Source organism: Tribolium madens, unplaced genomic scaffold, assembly GCF_015345945.1.
Source record: "Tribolium madens isolate multiple individuals breed KSU strain unplaced genomic scaffold, Tmad_KSU_1.1 Scaffold_97;HRSCAF=244;Tcas5.2_LG3a, whole genome shotgun sequence".
Taxonomy (NCBI): Eukaryota; Metazoa; Arthropoda; class Insecta; order Coleoptera; family Tenebrionidae; genus Tribolium; species Tribolium madens.
This window is the reverse complement of record NW_025401069.1, coordinates 12,659,350-12,673,569: the sequence shown is the minus strand read 5'-3', so window position 1 is coordinate 12,673,569 and position 14,220 is coordinate 12,659,350. Positions and strand designations below refer to the sequence as shown.

At 33.0% G+C, this 14,220-nt stretch overlaps 4 protein-coding genes and 2 non-coding genes across 7 annotated transcripts in view; 2 read left to right on the top strand and 4 right to left on the bottom strand.

The window, feature by feature from the left end:
- Nucleotides 1-690: 690 nt before the first annotated feature.
- LOC123014226 (adenosine deaminase 2-like) lies at nucleotides 691-3,136 on the top strand. The gene has a single exon (XM_044413210.1). The coding sequence runs from the start codon at nucleotides 1,023-1,025 to the stop codon at nucleotides 2,517-2,519; it is 1,497 nt and encodes a 498-aa protein (XP_044269145.1). The 5' UTR covers nucleotides 691-1,022; the 3' UTR covers nucleotides 2,520-3,136.
- Nucleotides 2,427-4,139, bottom strand: LOC123014227 (adenosine deaminase 2-like). Its single transcript, XM_044413211.1, has 2 exons — nucleotides 2,987-4,139; nucleotides 2,427-2,940 (listed from the first exon to the last, which is right to left on the bottom strand). The coding sequence occupies exons 1-2, from the start codon at nucleotides 4,072-4,074 to the stop codon at nucleotides 2,544-2,546; spliced, it is 1,485 nt and encodes a 494-aa protein (XP_044269146.1). The 5' UTR covers nucleotides 4,075-4,139; the 3' UTR covers nucleotides 2,427-2,543.
- Nucleotides 4,140-4,463: 324 nt separating this feature from the next.
- Trnap-ugg lies at nucleotides 4,464-4,535 on the bottom strand. The gene has a single exon. It is a non-coding gene; the product is annotated as a tRNA-Pro (tRNA).
- A 1,607-nt stretch (nucleotides 4,536-6,142) lies between these two features.
- Nucleotides 6,143-6,214, top strand: Trnap-ugg. Its single transcript has one exon. It is a non-coding gene; the product is annotated as a tRNA-Pro (tRNA).
- A 2,482-nt stretch (nucleotides 6,215-8,696) lies between these two features.
- LOC123014769 lies at nucleotides 8,697-9,557 on the bottom strand. Of its 2 annotated transcripts, XM_044414035.1 has the most exons (3): nucleotides 9,474-9,557; nucleotides 9,222-9,383; nucleotides 8,697-9,166 (listed from the first exon to the last, which is right to left on the bottom strand). In XM_044414035.1, exons 1-3 carry the CDS (start codon nucleotides 9,544-9,546, stop codon nucleotides 8,700-8,702), a joined length of 702 nt encoding a protein of 233 aa, XP_044269970.1. In that variant the 5' UTR covers nucleotides 9,547-9,557; the 3' UTR covers nucleotides 8,697-8,699. The 2 variants fall into 2 exon arrangements, with proteins under 2 accessions (XP_044269970.1, XP_044269969.1); XM_044414034.1 differs by having other exon boundaries at nucleotides 9,222-9,551.
- A 3,280-nt stretch (nucleotides 9,558-12,837) lies between these two features.
- Nucleotides 12,838-14,220, bottom strand: part of LOC123014843 — a 3,347-nt gene continuing 1,964 nt past the window's right edge. The window contains exon 3 of the mRNA XM_044414127.1: nucleotides 12,838-13,074. Coding sequence (XP_044270062.1) covers nucleotides 12,910-13,074 — 165 coding nt within the window. The 3' untranslated portion in view covers nucleotides 12,838-12,909. The remainder of the gene's footprint in view (nucleotides 13,075-14,220) is intronic.

The following is a 14,220-nucleotide window of genomic DNA, read 5'->3' as shown; positions in this document are numbered from 1 at the left end:
TTACCACTTATAAAATGAAGCAAGTACAACAAGATAAAGCTGTTTGCATAAAACTTTCTATAACTTTTTTGAGTTTGTTTTATTTTATTTTCTTCTTTTTTGCATTTTTTTTCTTTATTTTTTTAAATTTTTTATCCTTATCAAAAACATAACGATGTGTACTGAATATTTGGTATTTTACTGCGCAAATTGGAGTTAATTACTGAGTGTTTTTACTTATAATTTAAAAGCATGTTATTATTCAACAAGTGAGTTCAATACTTTACATTTTCTAATTTTAAGAAATGACTGGAATATTTTTATATTTTTGTCTTTTATTATCATTATTTATAATTAATTTTCTCCACAGTAGAAAATTGAATAAGTTTCTCAACTGAAATCGGTTGAGAAAAGTACAAATTCCTCAACATGATTAGAAATTTTTTTACTGTGCAAAATATTATATTATAGTTTTTTATCGTCCAAAAATTAATTAAATAAAAATAACTGGCCCTTCACAGTTTATACCGATCAAAGTCGATCGCTTTATTACCAGCCTTTATCAATAAATCTCCAAGTTAGAGAGAGCACTTCCAAACTAGCAATCACGTGACTCTTTGTGATTGGTCGACGGCCGAGTAATAACCTTGGAGTTTAGTGCAGACATCTTGCAAGAAACGCTCGACGTTGTTTTGTTGGTTTTCAGTAAAATGTAAATTGTGCCGTTATTTCAAATTAATTGGTAGGTCTCTTGCAAATACCCCAACTTGTCTTACTCACATTTACTGCAAACAAAAACAAGCGTTTTTGTTCATCAGCAGATTCCCCAGAATTTAATTTCAACGCCCAGGGGAAAATTGTGTCGTAAAGTGCAGTGCCACCAACAAAACAATTTTTATCGAGAGATTTTAATCACTTCTGCTCCTTGATTGAATGCAAAACGCGTATCACTGATAAGAGAATTTCCTTGTATTCCTTATCTCCAATTCCGAAAGCCGACACAAAGAATCTCAGTAATTCAGCAGTGTCTCAAGTGACAAGTCATGTCCCCCCTAATTGTATTGACACTTTTGACACTTGCCAGTGCCGATTATTGGTCAGAAAGGGCGAAATTGGTCAATTCTGACTCAAGTCACGCAATTGGCTCGTCAATAGTACTCACTGAGAAAGAACAACAAGTGAATAAAGTCTTGATGAGCCACAAACTGAAAGAATATGATGACGGTTTCACAGACCCACACTCTTTTCTCCCTTCCATCCACTTCTTCAAGTCAAAAAGTGGGATTGAGGCATCACCAGTGTTCGATTTTATCAGAAAATTGCCAAAAGGAGCATCACTTCATTCGCATGACACGGCCTTGGTCTCCTTCGACTACCTCTACAACCTCACTTATCGCGAGAATTTGTACGGGTGTGTGGTCAAAAACCGCCTCCAGTTACACTTTTTTGATAAAAAAACAAGTGGGGAGTGTGAGTGGGAGTTGGTAGAAGACCTCCGGTCCCAAAACAGCTCCTTCGACATGTTCCTCAAGTCGCAATTGTCCATTATTGTCGACGACCCCACCACGGAATACCCCTCTATTACCGAAGTTTGGAACCGGTTTATGGACACTTTTGGGACCGTTTTCGGCCTAGTGACCCACCGACCTGTCTTCCAAGACTACTTCTACCAATCCCTCAAAGAACTCCGCGAAGACAACGTCATGTATCTTGAATTTCGGGGGCTCCTCCCTCAAGTCTACGAGCTCAACGGGACCACCTACGACCACATGGGGGTCACCAAGCTTTACATCGAGACTCTGGAACAGTTCAAACGCGATTACCCCGATTTCCACGGAGCCCGTTTCATTTTCGCCCCTAGTAGAAACGTCGACAACCGCACCGTCGAGGATTATGTGTCAATAACCAAAGAGTTGAAACAGTCATTCCCTGAGTTTATCGCAGGTTTTGACCTCGTGGGTCAAGAAGACAGGGGCAAACCCCTAATTGACTTCATCCCCCAACTCCTGGAACTCGCCGAAACCGACACGAAATTTTTCTTCCACGCCGCTGAAACCGACTGGTGTGGCACCTCCACTGACATGAACCTCTTCGACGCCATCCTCCTCAACACCACACGAATCGGACACGGATTCGGTATCGTCAAACACCCCAAAATCCTCGAAGAAGTCAAAAAAAGAAAAATCGCACTTGAGATCAGTCCGATTTCGAATCAAGTCTTGAAACTAGTGGATGACTTGAGGAACCATCCAGGGGCGTTTTTGGTCAATTCGGGGTTTCCAGTCGTGATTACATGTGACGACCCCAGTTTCTGGGGGGCCAAAGCGTTGAGTTACGACTGGTATTTGGCGTTTATGGGGTTTGCGAGTCGGGAGGGAGATTTGAGGATGTTGAAACAGCTGGCGTTGAACTCTTTACATTTTAGTGTGATGCGGGAGGAGGAGAAGTGTGACGCTTTGGCCACTTGGGAGGAGCAATGGGAGGAGTTTTTGGATATTGTTTTGGCAGGGAACACGATTAGTGTAAACCAAATTTTATAAACTTTTGGATTGAACTGTTTATTTTTATTTATTAACTAAGATATCGTCTAGAAACTTGTCCCATTGGTCCGCCCACTGCTCCAAACTCCTCCTTCTCTCCTCCTCCTCCATACAGCTAAAAACAATCGAATTGATGGCCAATTGTTTCAAGACTTCAAGACCACTGTTTTTGGGTGTCATGGCCATGAAAACCATGTACCAGTCGTAGCTTAATCCTGTTGCATTCCAAATTGAAGGATCATCATTGCCTACCACTACTGGGTAATCCAAAGCCATCAAAGTGGCCCCTGGGTGGTTTCTGGGATCGTCATTTAACATCAAGACTTGGTTCGATATGGGGCATATTTCCAGAGGGATGTTTCTGTTTTTGGCCAATTGTAACAATTTTGGGTGTTTTGTGAGGGCAAAACCGTGTCCAATCCTACAAAAATTTAATAGGAACGAAAATAAATCAATTGAGTTCAAACCTAGAGGAATTTAGTAGAATAGCATCGACAAGGTTGAGGTCAGTGTGACCAAACCAGTTTGTTTCACCGGCGTGGAAAAAGAATTTTAGGTGTTTTTGGGCCCCCATTAGCAGGGAGTGGTAGTCGAAGAGTGTGTGGCCTTCCTCCTCAAAACCGACGAAGTCAAAACCGGCGATAAAATCAGGATAGTGTTTTTTCAAATTGATTATCTCCTCTAAACCGGTTTGGAGGACGTCATTGTCCACTCCTCGATAAATTGAGTGAATGTATTTCACTCCTGTGAAGGCCGGGAAGTCCGATTTAAATTTCCCCACTGTGTTTATGAAAATTTCGAAAAACTCCTCTTTGGAGTGAGTGGTCCCGTCGAGTTCGTATAAGGGCATTATTGTCCCTTTGAGCTCCGTGTACATGACATTATCGTCGTGGAGTTCCCTCAAAACTTGATAAATGTAGTCCTCAAAAACAGGCCGATACGAAAGCATGTCGTAAGTGGTGGTGAAAACCTTCTTAAACTTCTCCCAGACTTTCTCAACACTTGGATAACTCTCTTGGGGGTTTTCCACATTTAAAGTCAATTGTGTGCGAAGCCAGTGGTCAAAAACCGGCGCTGTTTCCCTCTCCCGCATCTCCTTAACCAAAGTCCAATTACACCGGGGGTCACTCTCCGGATTTTGCAAAAACTTCAGCTTGAACACGTTATTAACGTACCCTCCGTAGAGATTCTCCCGATAACTTATATTCCTGATTAAGAAATCAACGGAGGCTGCGGCGAGTAAATGAGTATGAAGTGAGGCTCCTTTGGGGAGTGTCCGAATCATCGCGAACACTCGGGACTTGTCGATTCGGTTTTTGGCTCGGAAGAAGTGTTGCGCTGGGAGGAAATCACTCGAGATTTCGTAAGAGAGCTCTTTATTTTTAGTCGCGAGGAGGATTTCATTCACCGACTCTTCTTTCAACGTTAAAGTGATGTTATGACCGAGAAAATTTGCGGTTTCTTGACACAAAATCGTTGCACGTTCTTGCGAATACTCGTCTGGTGTTGCCATCGCACTGATTAAAGTCACTGTCACTAACACGAGCGACTTCATAGCGGTATTGGTGGTAACTGAATGTCACGAGCGCAGAGAGAAAGGGGAAGTCCCGGAACGGAATGTTAAAACAACAGCTTTGTACTGAACAAAACCACATTTTTATCAAATGCGATTATTTTTATCTAAATTAACAAGTTCTAAAAATTAATTTGTTTAATAATTTTCTCCCAAGAACCCATCCGTTTCACTAATAGCCATATCAACTTGACTGACGGACTGATTAATCTCTTGCTTTTACTTTACGCCAACTCTCAGCGGCTTGAATAATAGATCTGAGACTTCTCCGGCCACCTCTTAAAACACTCAACTCGATTTATTATCACGACACGTGGCGTATTAATCAACAACTGAATCTGTCCTCGTGTGTGAAAATTTAAAAAAAAAACGGGCTCAACCGGGATTTGAACCCGGGACCTCTCGCACCCAAAGCGAGAATCATACCCCTAGACCATTGAGCCGTATTGTTATAAACAAAACACTATTTTTTTGTCAATGAAGGCACAAATTTGACCAAATTTCAGTTAAATAACCGAAAGTTAAATATTTCGTTTTATTTCAGAAGTTGTAACACACGTAGTGAGTGTGGACGCGAATTTAATTATTTTAAGTAAAAATGTTATGCAATTAAAATTGATACAGTGCATGGGTGGTTGTCTATACATTAAGCGCTTAATACTTTTTAATTAATTAATATGATAATAATTTCTACAGTGCGATCAAAAAGTTTTTCTATCAAGTAGGCATCCTAGCTGAGGACGTATGTTGCATGGCAGTTCGTATGTTATCTAGATGTCAAAAAATTATTTTGTAAAAATTAAAATATTGAACTAATTAAATTGAATTATTCTATGAAACGTCTCAAAACAAACTAAAATGAGATCTTGTTGGTGTTTATTCATAAAAATCGGTCACCACGGTTTCCTGTCATAATTTACAAAAAAATATTTTGACATATCTCATTTGTCATTGTGACATTTTATCTTCCACGGACATACGTTTTCAGGGCTGTACCCAAGGGGAGGATTAGGGGGTTCGAAATGCTGAGCACTTGTTATATAGTGTTATAAGTGTTAAAAAATTAGTTTTTTTGTTATTTTAGTGAGTTAATTTTAAATTTTTGTGAATTAATTTATCATGTGTTAAGTATACAGTGTTTCATTTTTATTGTTAGGTACAAATTTAAATAGTTGATAGAATATTTAATTTTAAGACAAAAGTGTTTCGAAAAGGTACGTTTTTTAAAGAGTTTTTCCTAATATTTCAGAATAGACAAAATTACAAAATTTGGTACCTTTATATGTACACCTAAACAAATGCCAAATAACAAAATTTTTAGTCAGGGGCGTCCTAAACGGTAAAACAAATTTAATTTTTAATTGTTATGATGTTTGTGGTCTGTAACATAAATTTTTAAACCGAAAAACACAAAAGACCTTTTTTTATGAAAAAATGTGAAATTTTGTTGCTGAAAGTGGCAAGAAACCACAAACAAAATAGTTAGAGTAAATTTGTACCCTAATCCCATCTAGTTTAGGAAGCCCCTAATTAAAAATATCAACATTTTATTTTTGTACTTATTTAGGTGTATAAAAGTTATCATCTGTACCAAATTTTGAAATTTTTTTCTAAAATGATTTCGGAAATTTTGAAAAAAACCTATTAAAAGACGCACCCCTTGCGTAGCATTTTCGATATATGTTCATAGAAAATGTTTGTTTTAAAAATGAATATTCTATCTCCTATTTAAATTTGTAACAATAAAAAGTATTAAAAATTTATTTTATTTTTTGTAACTTTTGTGAGTTAATTTGTATTTTTTTATGTTTAATTAGGATCTCTTATTTCAATTTAAAATAAAAACGTGTACTTAGAGATTTTTGCTTTTTAATCCGCCTTCTTTCATTTCTGTACGTTTTAAATTTCTACGCTTGCTTGATAGACAGACTTTTTGATCGCACTGTATAATACGACAAAATAAACAATATGTGTTTTACATTTTATCAAAATTATTCTAAATTGAAAGTACTCGTCAGTTTGAGGATCGTGTGGCGGAGTCCCACCATGAGGCTCAATGGTCTAGGGGTATGATTCTCGCTTTGGGTGCGAGAGGTCCCGGGTTCAAATCCCGGTTGAGCCCTCCTTTTTCTCCCATAATTTACGTTTTTAATGTCTTTTAATAAATGGCTCGTGGTCTCGCTAAGAGAAATATGTCAAAAGCTCGAAAGAAACTCGACCGTTTCCATTCATCTACATTAGATCTGCAACGGAGTGAAAACCGCTGATTCGGTGTTTTTCTCGAGATAAACCCCACATTCAAATACGGCGGTGATGTATGAGTGTAATGCTCCGTTATGGGATTATGGCCTTCTTCTGGATTCATTGTTTAAGGACGAGTGGTGCATACAGGAGTTCAGTGGAGACATTCAAGTGCACGAATAATGGAAAGCACATCCTGTTTGTACAAGGGGCAATAATTCATGCGTTTGTGTTGGCAACAGTGTTGAACGTGCCCAGGTATTAGGGTTGTACCCAAAAATCATACAGAGTGGTTATAAATGATTTTCATCTAGCCAACTTTGGAATTTTTTTGCATGTAACTTTATTTGTGCCGCTCTACTTTTTTTGGAAGCTCTAGTTCTGTCATTAGTGTCACTTATTAATTAATCATAAATTGTTGTTAATTAAACTTTTATTGTTTCAACTAATTTCCCGTAATAATTGATAATAATGTATACTTTGGAAGTGTAGAATTAAAGTCTATTTTCGAAGTGGACGCTTAGTAAACGGCGATTTTTTAATTTTGAGTTAAAACAAGTAGGTACTCCTATTTTCGTGAAGCGGCATTTTTTATTTTTTATGGAAAATTCACAGCTGGCTAGATGAAAATCATTTATAACCACTTTGTACTTCCAGCATTCAAAATAATAAACAAGAGAAAATAGTTGGAGCTGTGTGGTTCTTGATTTTATTTCAGATGAATTGACTAATTTTAATTTGTGAAGTTTAAAAAATCAGAAAACCTAATAGATAAAAAGAAAAGACTAACAATAAAGCCCACTTAAAACCTGCTTAAAATAAGGGCATTTTGCACTTTGCAAAAAACTTTCAAAGATTTTCAAATTTTATCAAAAATTGATACTATACAGGATGGCCCGAAAGTCTGTAATTGGTTTATAACTTTTTTGTCATTTGATATATTGACATGCCGTTTTTAACATCCAGTAGGTCTATATAAACTGCACCATCTAAAAATATTTGTATTATATACAGGCTGTTGTATACAGAGTAGTAAACCAAAGTTATATATTTTTAAATGAAACACCCTATATATTTTTACATTATTAGTTTCTACGTAAAAAAGTAATGGTACTTTGTGTAAACTATTATAGGTCCTTCTCTGTTCATTTCGGAATTATTCAACTTTTTTTATAAAAAAGACCGACATTTGAAAAATTACTGCGTGGTCGGCTATGAATATTTTCCGAAGAGTAGTTTTAGCAAATAGTCGACTTTTTGCTCAAGTACGGAGACAGGATGTGCCAACACGCAAAAAGTTGAATAACTTTTTTTAATAGAACACTCTGTATTTGTTTTCACGGTTTTTTGCCAACAAGCAAAATGTTAAATAACTCATTTTGTTTAATAAAACACTCTGTATTTGTTTTCACGTGTTTTTGCCAACACGCAAAAAGTTAAGTAACTCATTTTCTTAATAGAACACTCATTTTAGAATGTTTTGAGACATTTCATAAAATAATTCAATTTATATATTTTACTTTTTATAAAACAATTTTTTGACATACGAATTGTATGTATATGTACGCCTACTTGATGGAAAGAATAACACAATATTGATAGTAAGATGATTGATTAGTTATTACAAAAATAACTTATTTGGATTAAGAGCAACACTATACCAGGTGAATAAAAAGTAAGGAACCAAACGTTTTTTGCTTAAATTATTTTTTGAAAAAACTAATTGATGAGAGATAAAGTACCATAAAAATGTGATGATTTAACAATATTTAATATTTAACAATAAATTTTTTCGAAATTACCTTTTGTTATTTTTTCTCATAAAAGCTATACCCAAAGGATTACAACTATCTGCTTTATATGTAATTAAAAAAAAAAAAAAATTCACATAAATTGCAATTTTGACCAAAAAAAAATCGCATAACTTAAAAACAAAACCAAATTTCGTTCTCAAAATAGGATCACATTTTTTATATTATTTTAATTTATATTAATTATTATTTTCTGGAGGCAAATAATTAAAAATATATGAATTTGTGTTGAGTTTTTCGAAATTTAACTAGTGCAGTTAGTAGTGCAAAATATCGAATGCTGACGATCTACAATGTACCACCCCAGAAATTACTGAAAAAGCGAATGAGACAACAAAGAAACAATATTGGTAAATGTCAATAATATCAGGTAAAAGTAGAAACGCTTAGGCGTAAAAATAGAATTTTTCCTCCATGGCAGAAAGATAAAACTTTTACTTGTGACACTTTTGTGACGTTTACGGATAAAAAAATGTAAACTGCTTTTTGGGAAATTTTATTTTTAAATTAATTAAACAAATTCTCTATTTTTATACAAGATAAGGATTAAAACTATCATTCGCTTCTTTTGAGCTTCTGCGTCCCATACAAGAATTTATCAACCGAATCTTTTTCAAAAAGATACACCTTATTATTAGCATCAGCTGCGGGATTATCGCACCCATTGGGCCCCATACCCAGAAACACCCCTTCTATAGAAACATCACACATTAGGGGAATTCCCAGATTGACCTTAGCAGCACACGGATTTATCTCAACTTCACTTTCAAGCAAAGGGTCAACGCAAAATTCAACATCACTGGTGATTGTGCAATTAGTTGAGTTTGTTTCAGGAACAACAAATATTCGTGATTTGACCCATGTGTCGGCGGCTAAATACCAAGCAACCAATTCACAGTGTAAATAAACACATTTACAATATTGTGGATTTAAATTGCCAATTACGGGTTGGATGGATTCACTAAAGACGATTTCTTCTGCAGTTTGCAGTAAAATCATTGCATATTCGGGTCTTTTAGGACCTAGAAAGGACCACCGTTATTTTTGCCCACCCATTAATCAGTATGGATATTTTACCGGATTGTACGACGGATTCTTGTATTGAAATCTTGTTTTTATCTCGTCTTGGGTCAGTGTACACCTCCTTTCCTCCCATTATCGCCAAATCTGTTGCATTTTTTGATTTCAAGGGTCTGGCTAATGATAAAACCCATCTTTCGTTTAGGACAGTTCCTGAAGCTATAAATCGTGCAATAGGATCTTTTATTGTCACATCGATGATTAGGACAACGTAAGGGTGAGTTCCCTTGTCGAGATAATAGCCCTTACTAGATAACTGGTCTGAGGCTGAGGATAATTGAACACTAGTTACTGAAAACAGAACAAAGTACCACAAATCCATTTTCCTGACAGTTTTTTTCAGTTTTGTTGTTATTGGTTGTTGGGGCAACACAATGCCAGAAAGGTCATTTTGTGCCGATGCATTAATTCGAATGTGCAAAAAAAACTGATTTTTTAAATTAAAAATGAGTGAAATATGATTTACACTAATAAAATTGTCAGACAAAACCTGGAAAAAAGTTAAAATCAGCGAAAAAAAAACAACTGATTTTTTAAATTAAAAAACAAAATGGAAACTGATCCTATTGTTAGTCGAAACCTGGAAAAAAGTTAAGAATAGCGAAAAATTGTTAATAAAAATTAGTAATTAAAAATAAAAGCTTAATACACATTACGAGAAGATTTTTTAAAGTGGAAAGAAAAAAGACAAATAAATATTCAATTCAAAAATGAAAATAAGAAACAACCAATAGAACTAAAAAAAAATTGTTTACACGACAAAAATAGAGGTCTGATGTCCGAATATTCCGAAATTCATGTAAAAAAGAAAATAGAGAATAGAATTTACAAGAGTTTTTTGGAAAACGAAATTTAAATCAATCGAGAAATTGGTGTAGGAAAACTGATTTACACTGATAAAAAATAACAGATTAAACAGCTAGAAAAGATTACATTTTTTAACAAAAAGGAAAAATTAATTCATTTTTCGAAGCAAATAAAACTACAAAACCAGATTTATGACGCATTTTGTAAACCTAATTTATATTCTTGTTATAGATTTTAAAACAAAACCGAAAAAAAAACAAAAAGCCAACTTACTGATGAAAAATAAAAGTATTGTTTTATCAGAAATTACAAAATAAAAAAAATACTGAAATCTAACTCACTGTAAAATAAAAAAAACCAAAAATTAGATCCACAACAATAAACCTGAATTAATAATTTTATCACCAATGAGAAGAAAGAGGTTAGAAACTTAAGTTACACAAGGAAAAAATGAAGATAATAAAAAAAACATAAAAACTATAACTTTGTTGAAACATAAGTCTAAATAAAAAAATTGTAATCACAATTTACACTAGAAATAATAACGTATTTGATTGTTTGTCATAATACTATATTACTATTTGTTAAAAATTTTTTTAATTTTAATTATTCAAAATTTCTTTCCACACTTAATCCATTTGTTGAAATTTTTGCAACTATAACCCAAAATTCTAAACCTAACAAAACAAGTATAATAAACCTCATTTTGATAAGAATAATAAAGAAAGCCACAAAGAAGAGGAAAAAACTAGAACTTTGTTAAAACATTGAAATAAAATAAAAAATAGGAGCGTGATTAACACTACAAAAAATATTGTTACCAAAAAATAATTTACACTCCAAGAATAGAATTTTAGTAGAAAGTATAAAAATAAACAACCTAAAAATTTCAATACCAAATTTCCCCTAGAACAAATAATTTTTTGTCGAAAACATTGTTCACTATTACTCCTATTAAGTAAAATTTTTTTGTTCTATTTCAAATTTGTTTCACACTTAGTTCATTTGTCCCAAACTTACCCAAAATTTGAAACCTATAAGTTACACAAAGAAAAACAGTTAAAAATCAACCTAAATAGACAAGGATAAAAACACAAAAAGAATTGGAAAAAACAAAACTTGATGAAAATCAAAAGTAGGACCCTGATTTACACTAAAAAAATCTATAACAAAAAATAATTTACAATCCACGAATAGAATTTTTAATCTAAAGTAAGAAAATAAAAAAATTACAATCAAAATTTTGACTAGAACCATTGATTAACCATATGGTTAATCAATGCTAGAACCAATAATTCAGTTAAAAAAAATTATCCATTTGTTCGAAATTTGTTTCCATACTTGGGTCATATTTCGAAATTTCCGCAATTATAACACAAAATTGTAAACCTAACTTACACCAGCAAAAACAGGTAAAATAAACCTCATATAGACAAAGATAATAAAGAAAACAGAAAAAAACTAGAACTTTATTAAAACATCGAGATGAAATAAAAAATAAGAGCTTGATTTACACCACAAAAAATATCGTTAACAAAAAATAAGAAAAGAATTTTTTATAGAGAATATAACAATAAGAAACCAAAAAATTTAAATCCCAATTTATCCTAAAATCAATAATGCTTTTTGTTGAAAACATTCTTTACCATTGTAAAATATTAAATAAAAAATTTTTTGTTCTTTTGCTCCACACTATTTGTCCCAAATAACGTATCCAAAATTCGAAACCTAACTTACATCAGGAAAAACTGTTAAAATCAACCTCATTTAAACAAGGGCAAACCACAAAAAACAGGAAAAAATTAAAACTTTGTTAAAATATCGATATGAAAATGACATAGAGTATAAAAAAATCCTTAACAAAAAAATCTTTAATATTAACAATTACAATCCAGATTTAGACTTGAATCAGTAATTCCATTAAAGATTTTTCGTCCTTTTATTTGAAATTTGTTTTCATACTTGGCCCATTTGTCCCAAACTTCCCCAATTAACCCAAAATTCGAAACCCGACCTTTGGATCAATGTCGAGTTCAGACCCCAACCTTTCGCTGAAACAAATCTGAATCTCATCTTTCTCAAAATAATCTTTTAATGCATTCAGAGCGACATAAAATATTGACATTTCTTTAAAACATGCACAATTCTCTTCCGTTTTTCACTCTCCTTGCAATTTCATTGTTTTGTATCGATAAAACTCGCAATTCCAGGTTTCACCTCCAGATCCATAACGACAGGCTCTGGACTGTTAAGCGACCTAAACCAATTTTCTCTTCGTAGATTTGTTGTGATTCCCCTAGGGTCTATTTTTCATCACAATAATTCGTTTAAAGCAAAACGTCCTTATTTATAACGAAATCACACGAAGCTTTCTTCCATTAATCCGATTTAGGCCCAAAACCAGACACAGGTGATCCATCAGCATTACAATTCCTGTCAGACTAATCACAAGCGATGATAACAGAATCATTAAAGGATTTCGTATCAATTAAATTCACATTAACTTGAAATAATCCAAATTACCCTTAAAAAACTTGAACCAAGAGACAAAACTTTCGCCAAGCCGAATTGTCACGATTATGAAAAGCCCAAGTTAAGTGGATGGATTACACTCCACTCCAAGGGGGTGAAAACTTGTTCAAAAACTGCTCATATTTACAGAGTTATAAAAATTTTATCGTTCCGAGAGCAAGTGGTCTCTTGAGACCCCATCCGAGGAATATTTTTACATGAAAAAGGGTGTAATAACTCTTTTTTACTCCGGTAAAAAATTAACTAGAAACGTCTTAAATGCACGAGGTCGTAAATTCACGAAATATGGGACGGTTTATTAATGAACGATTTTTATTGATTTTTTTGCAGAAATTTATTATTCGAGCTAGGGGTGGATTCCCACGTCGGAAATGTCGATACAGCCTCGCGGGAAACAGATCACTTTGTTCGCAAAATTTGACGCGGATTTGGGGGCTCTTCCGGCTCTGTCTGACTTCATTCGATCCTCGAGGTAGTGGTACAGTCTCGAAGCGTAGCGATTTACTCTGCCCTGAAAAAAAATCATATTGGTGGGGAAAAATTTTTTAAAATATTGTGGACTTCGATTATGCAAACTCACGTTCCAGTAACCCAATATTTATATTTTTTTGTTTTATTTTGTTTTTAATCAATTTCTTAAACAATTCACACGTTTTCTTTGTTTGTAACTACATAATAGCTAAAAAACACACAATTTTGTATATTTCCCAAGAAGCAAACATTTTGAAAACAATCTGGGAGGCATAGTAAAGATGTATGGAATTTAAGAAACAATTTTCGAATAAAACAGCAGAGAAAAACAAAAGATAAACAAATTAAAATGTTAAGCTACAGATTTTATGTTATGTGATTTTTGAAAGATTTCTTTCTAGAATAAATATTTATAATAACAAACGGAGTTCAATAATCTGAAAAAAGTGTCAAATTTAAGCATTAATTTGGATTACTATTTTACATATATTAATATTTTCCATATTTGTTTTAAAATTTAACAAAAATTTTGTTTTTTATTGAGCAAACGGATTACATCCCTATAAATTTCTTTGTTGAAAAATTGTTATTATTTCCTTTTCACCCATCATTTTGCATATTTTCAACTACTCTTATTTTTTATTTAGCAATTTTTTAATTAAAAAATTGTGAAATACAGAACGACCTCGATTATCCTAACCAATAACTTGACTTTTCGATATTCAGATGTATTTTTTGTTTTATTTCATTTTTAGCCAATTTATTAAGCAGTTCACACGTTTTATTTATTTGGTTAAAAAAAGAAAACACAAAATTTTTTTGCAAAAGAAAAAAATTTCGTCAATTAAATTAATTAATAAAAATTTGGAAAAAAGAAAGAAAAATAGCCAACTAATAATTTTATTAAAGATGTGTTTTATAAATTTTATATTATGTAAAAATTTATTTTTGTGTCTTTTTGGAATTTTTGCAAGATTTTTTTTAGAATAATCATTTAATACCAAAAGGGGTTCAATAATTAGAAATATATGTCAAATTCAAGCCCTATTTTCGATTATCAAGGTCCCACTATATTATTATTTTCCAAAAAAAAATTTTTATTTTAAATTACAGCAAAAATTTTGTTTTTTAAAAGCAAAGTAATTACTGATTACAATGCTTCCAATTTCTTTATTAAAAATGGTTA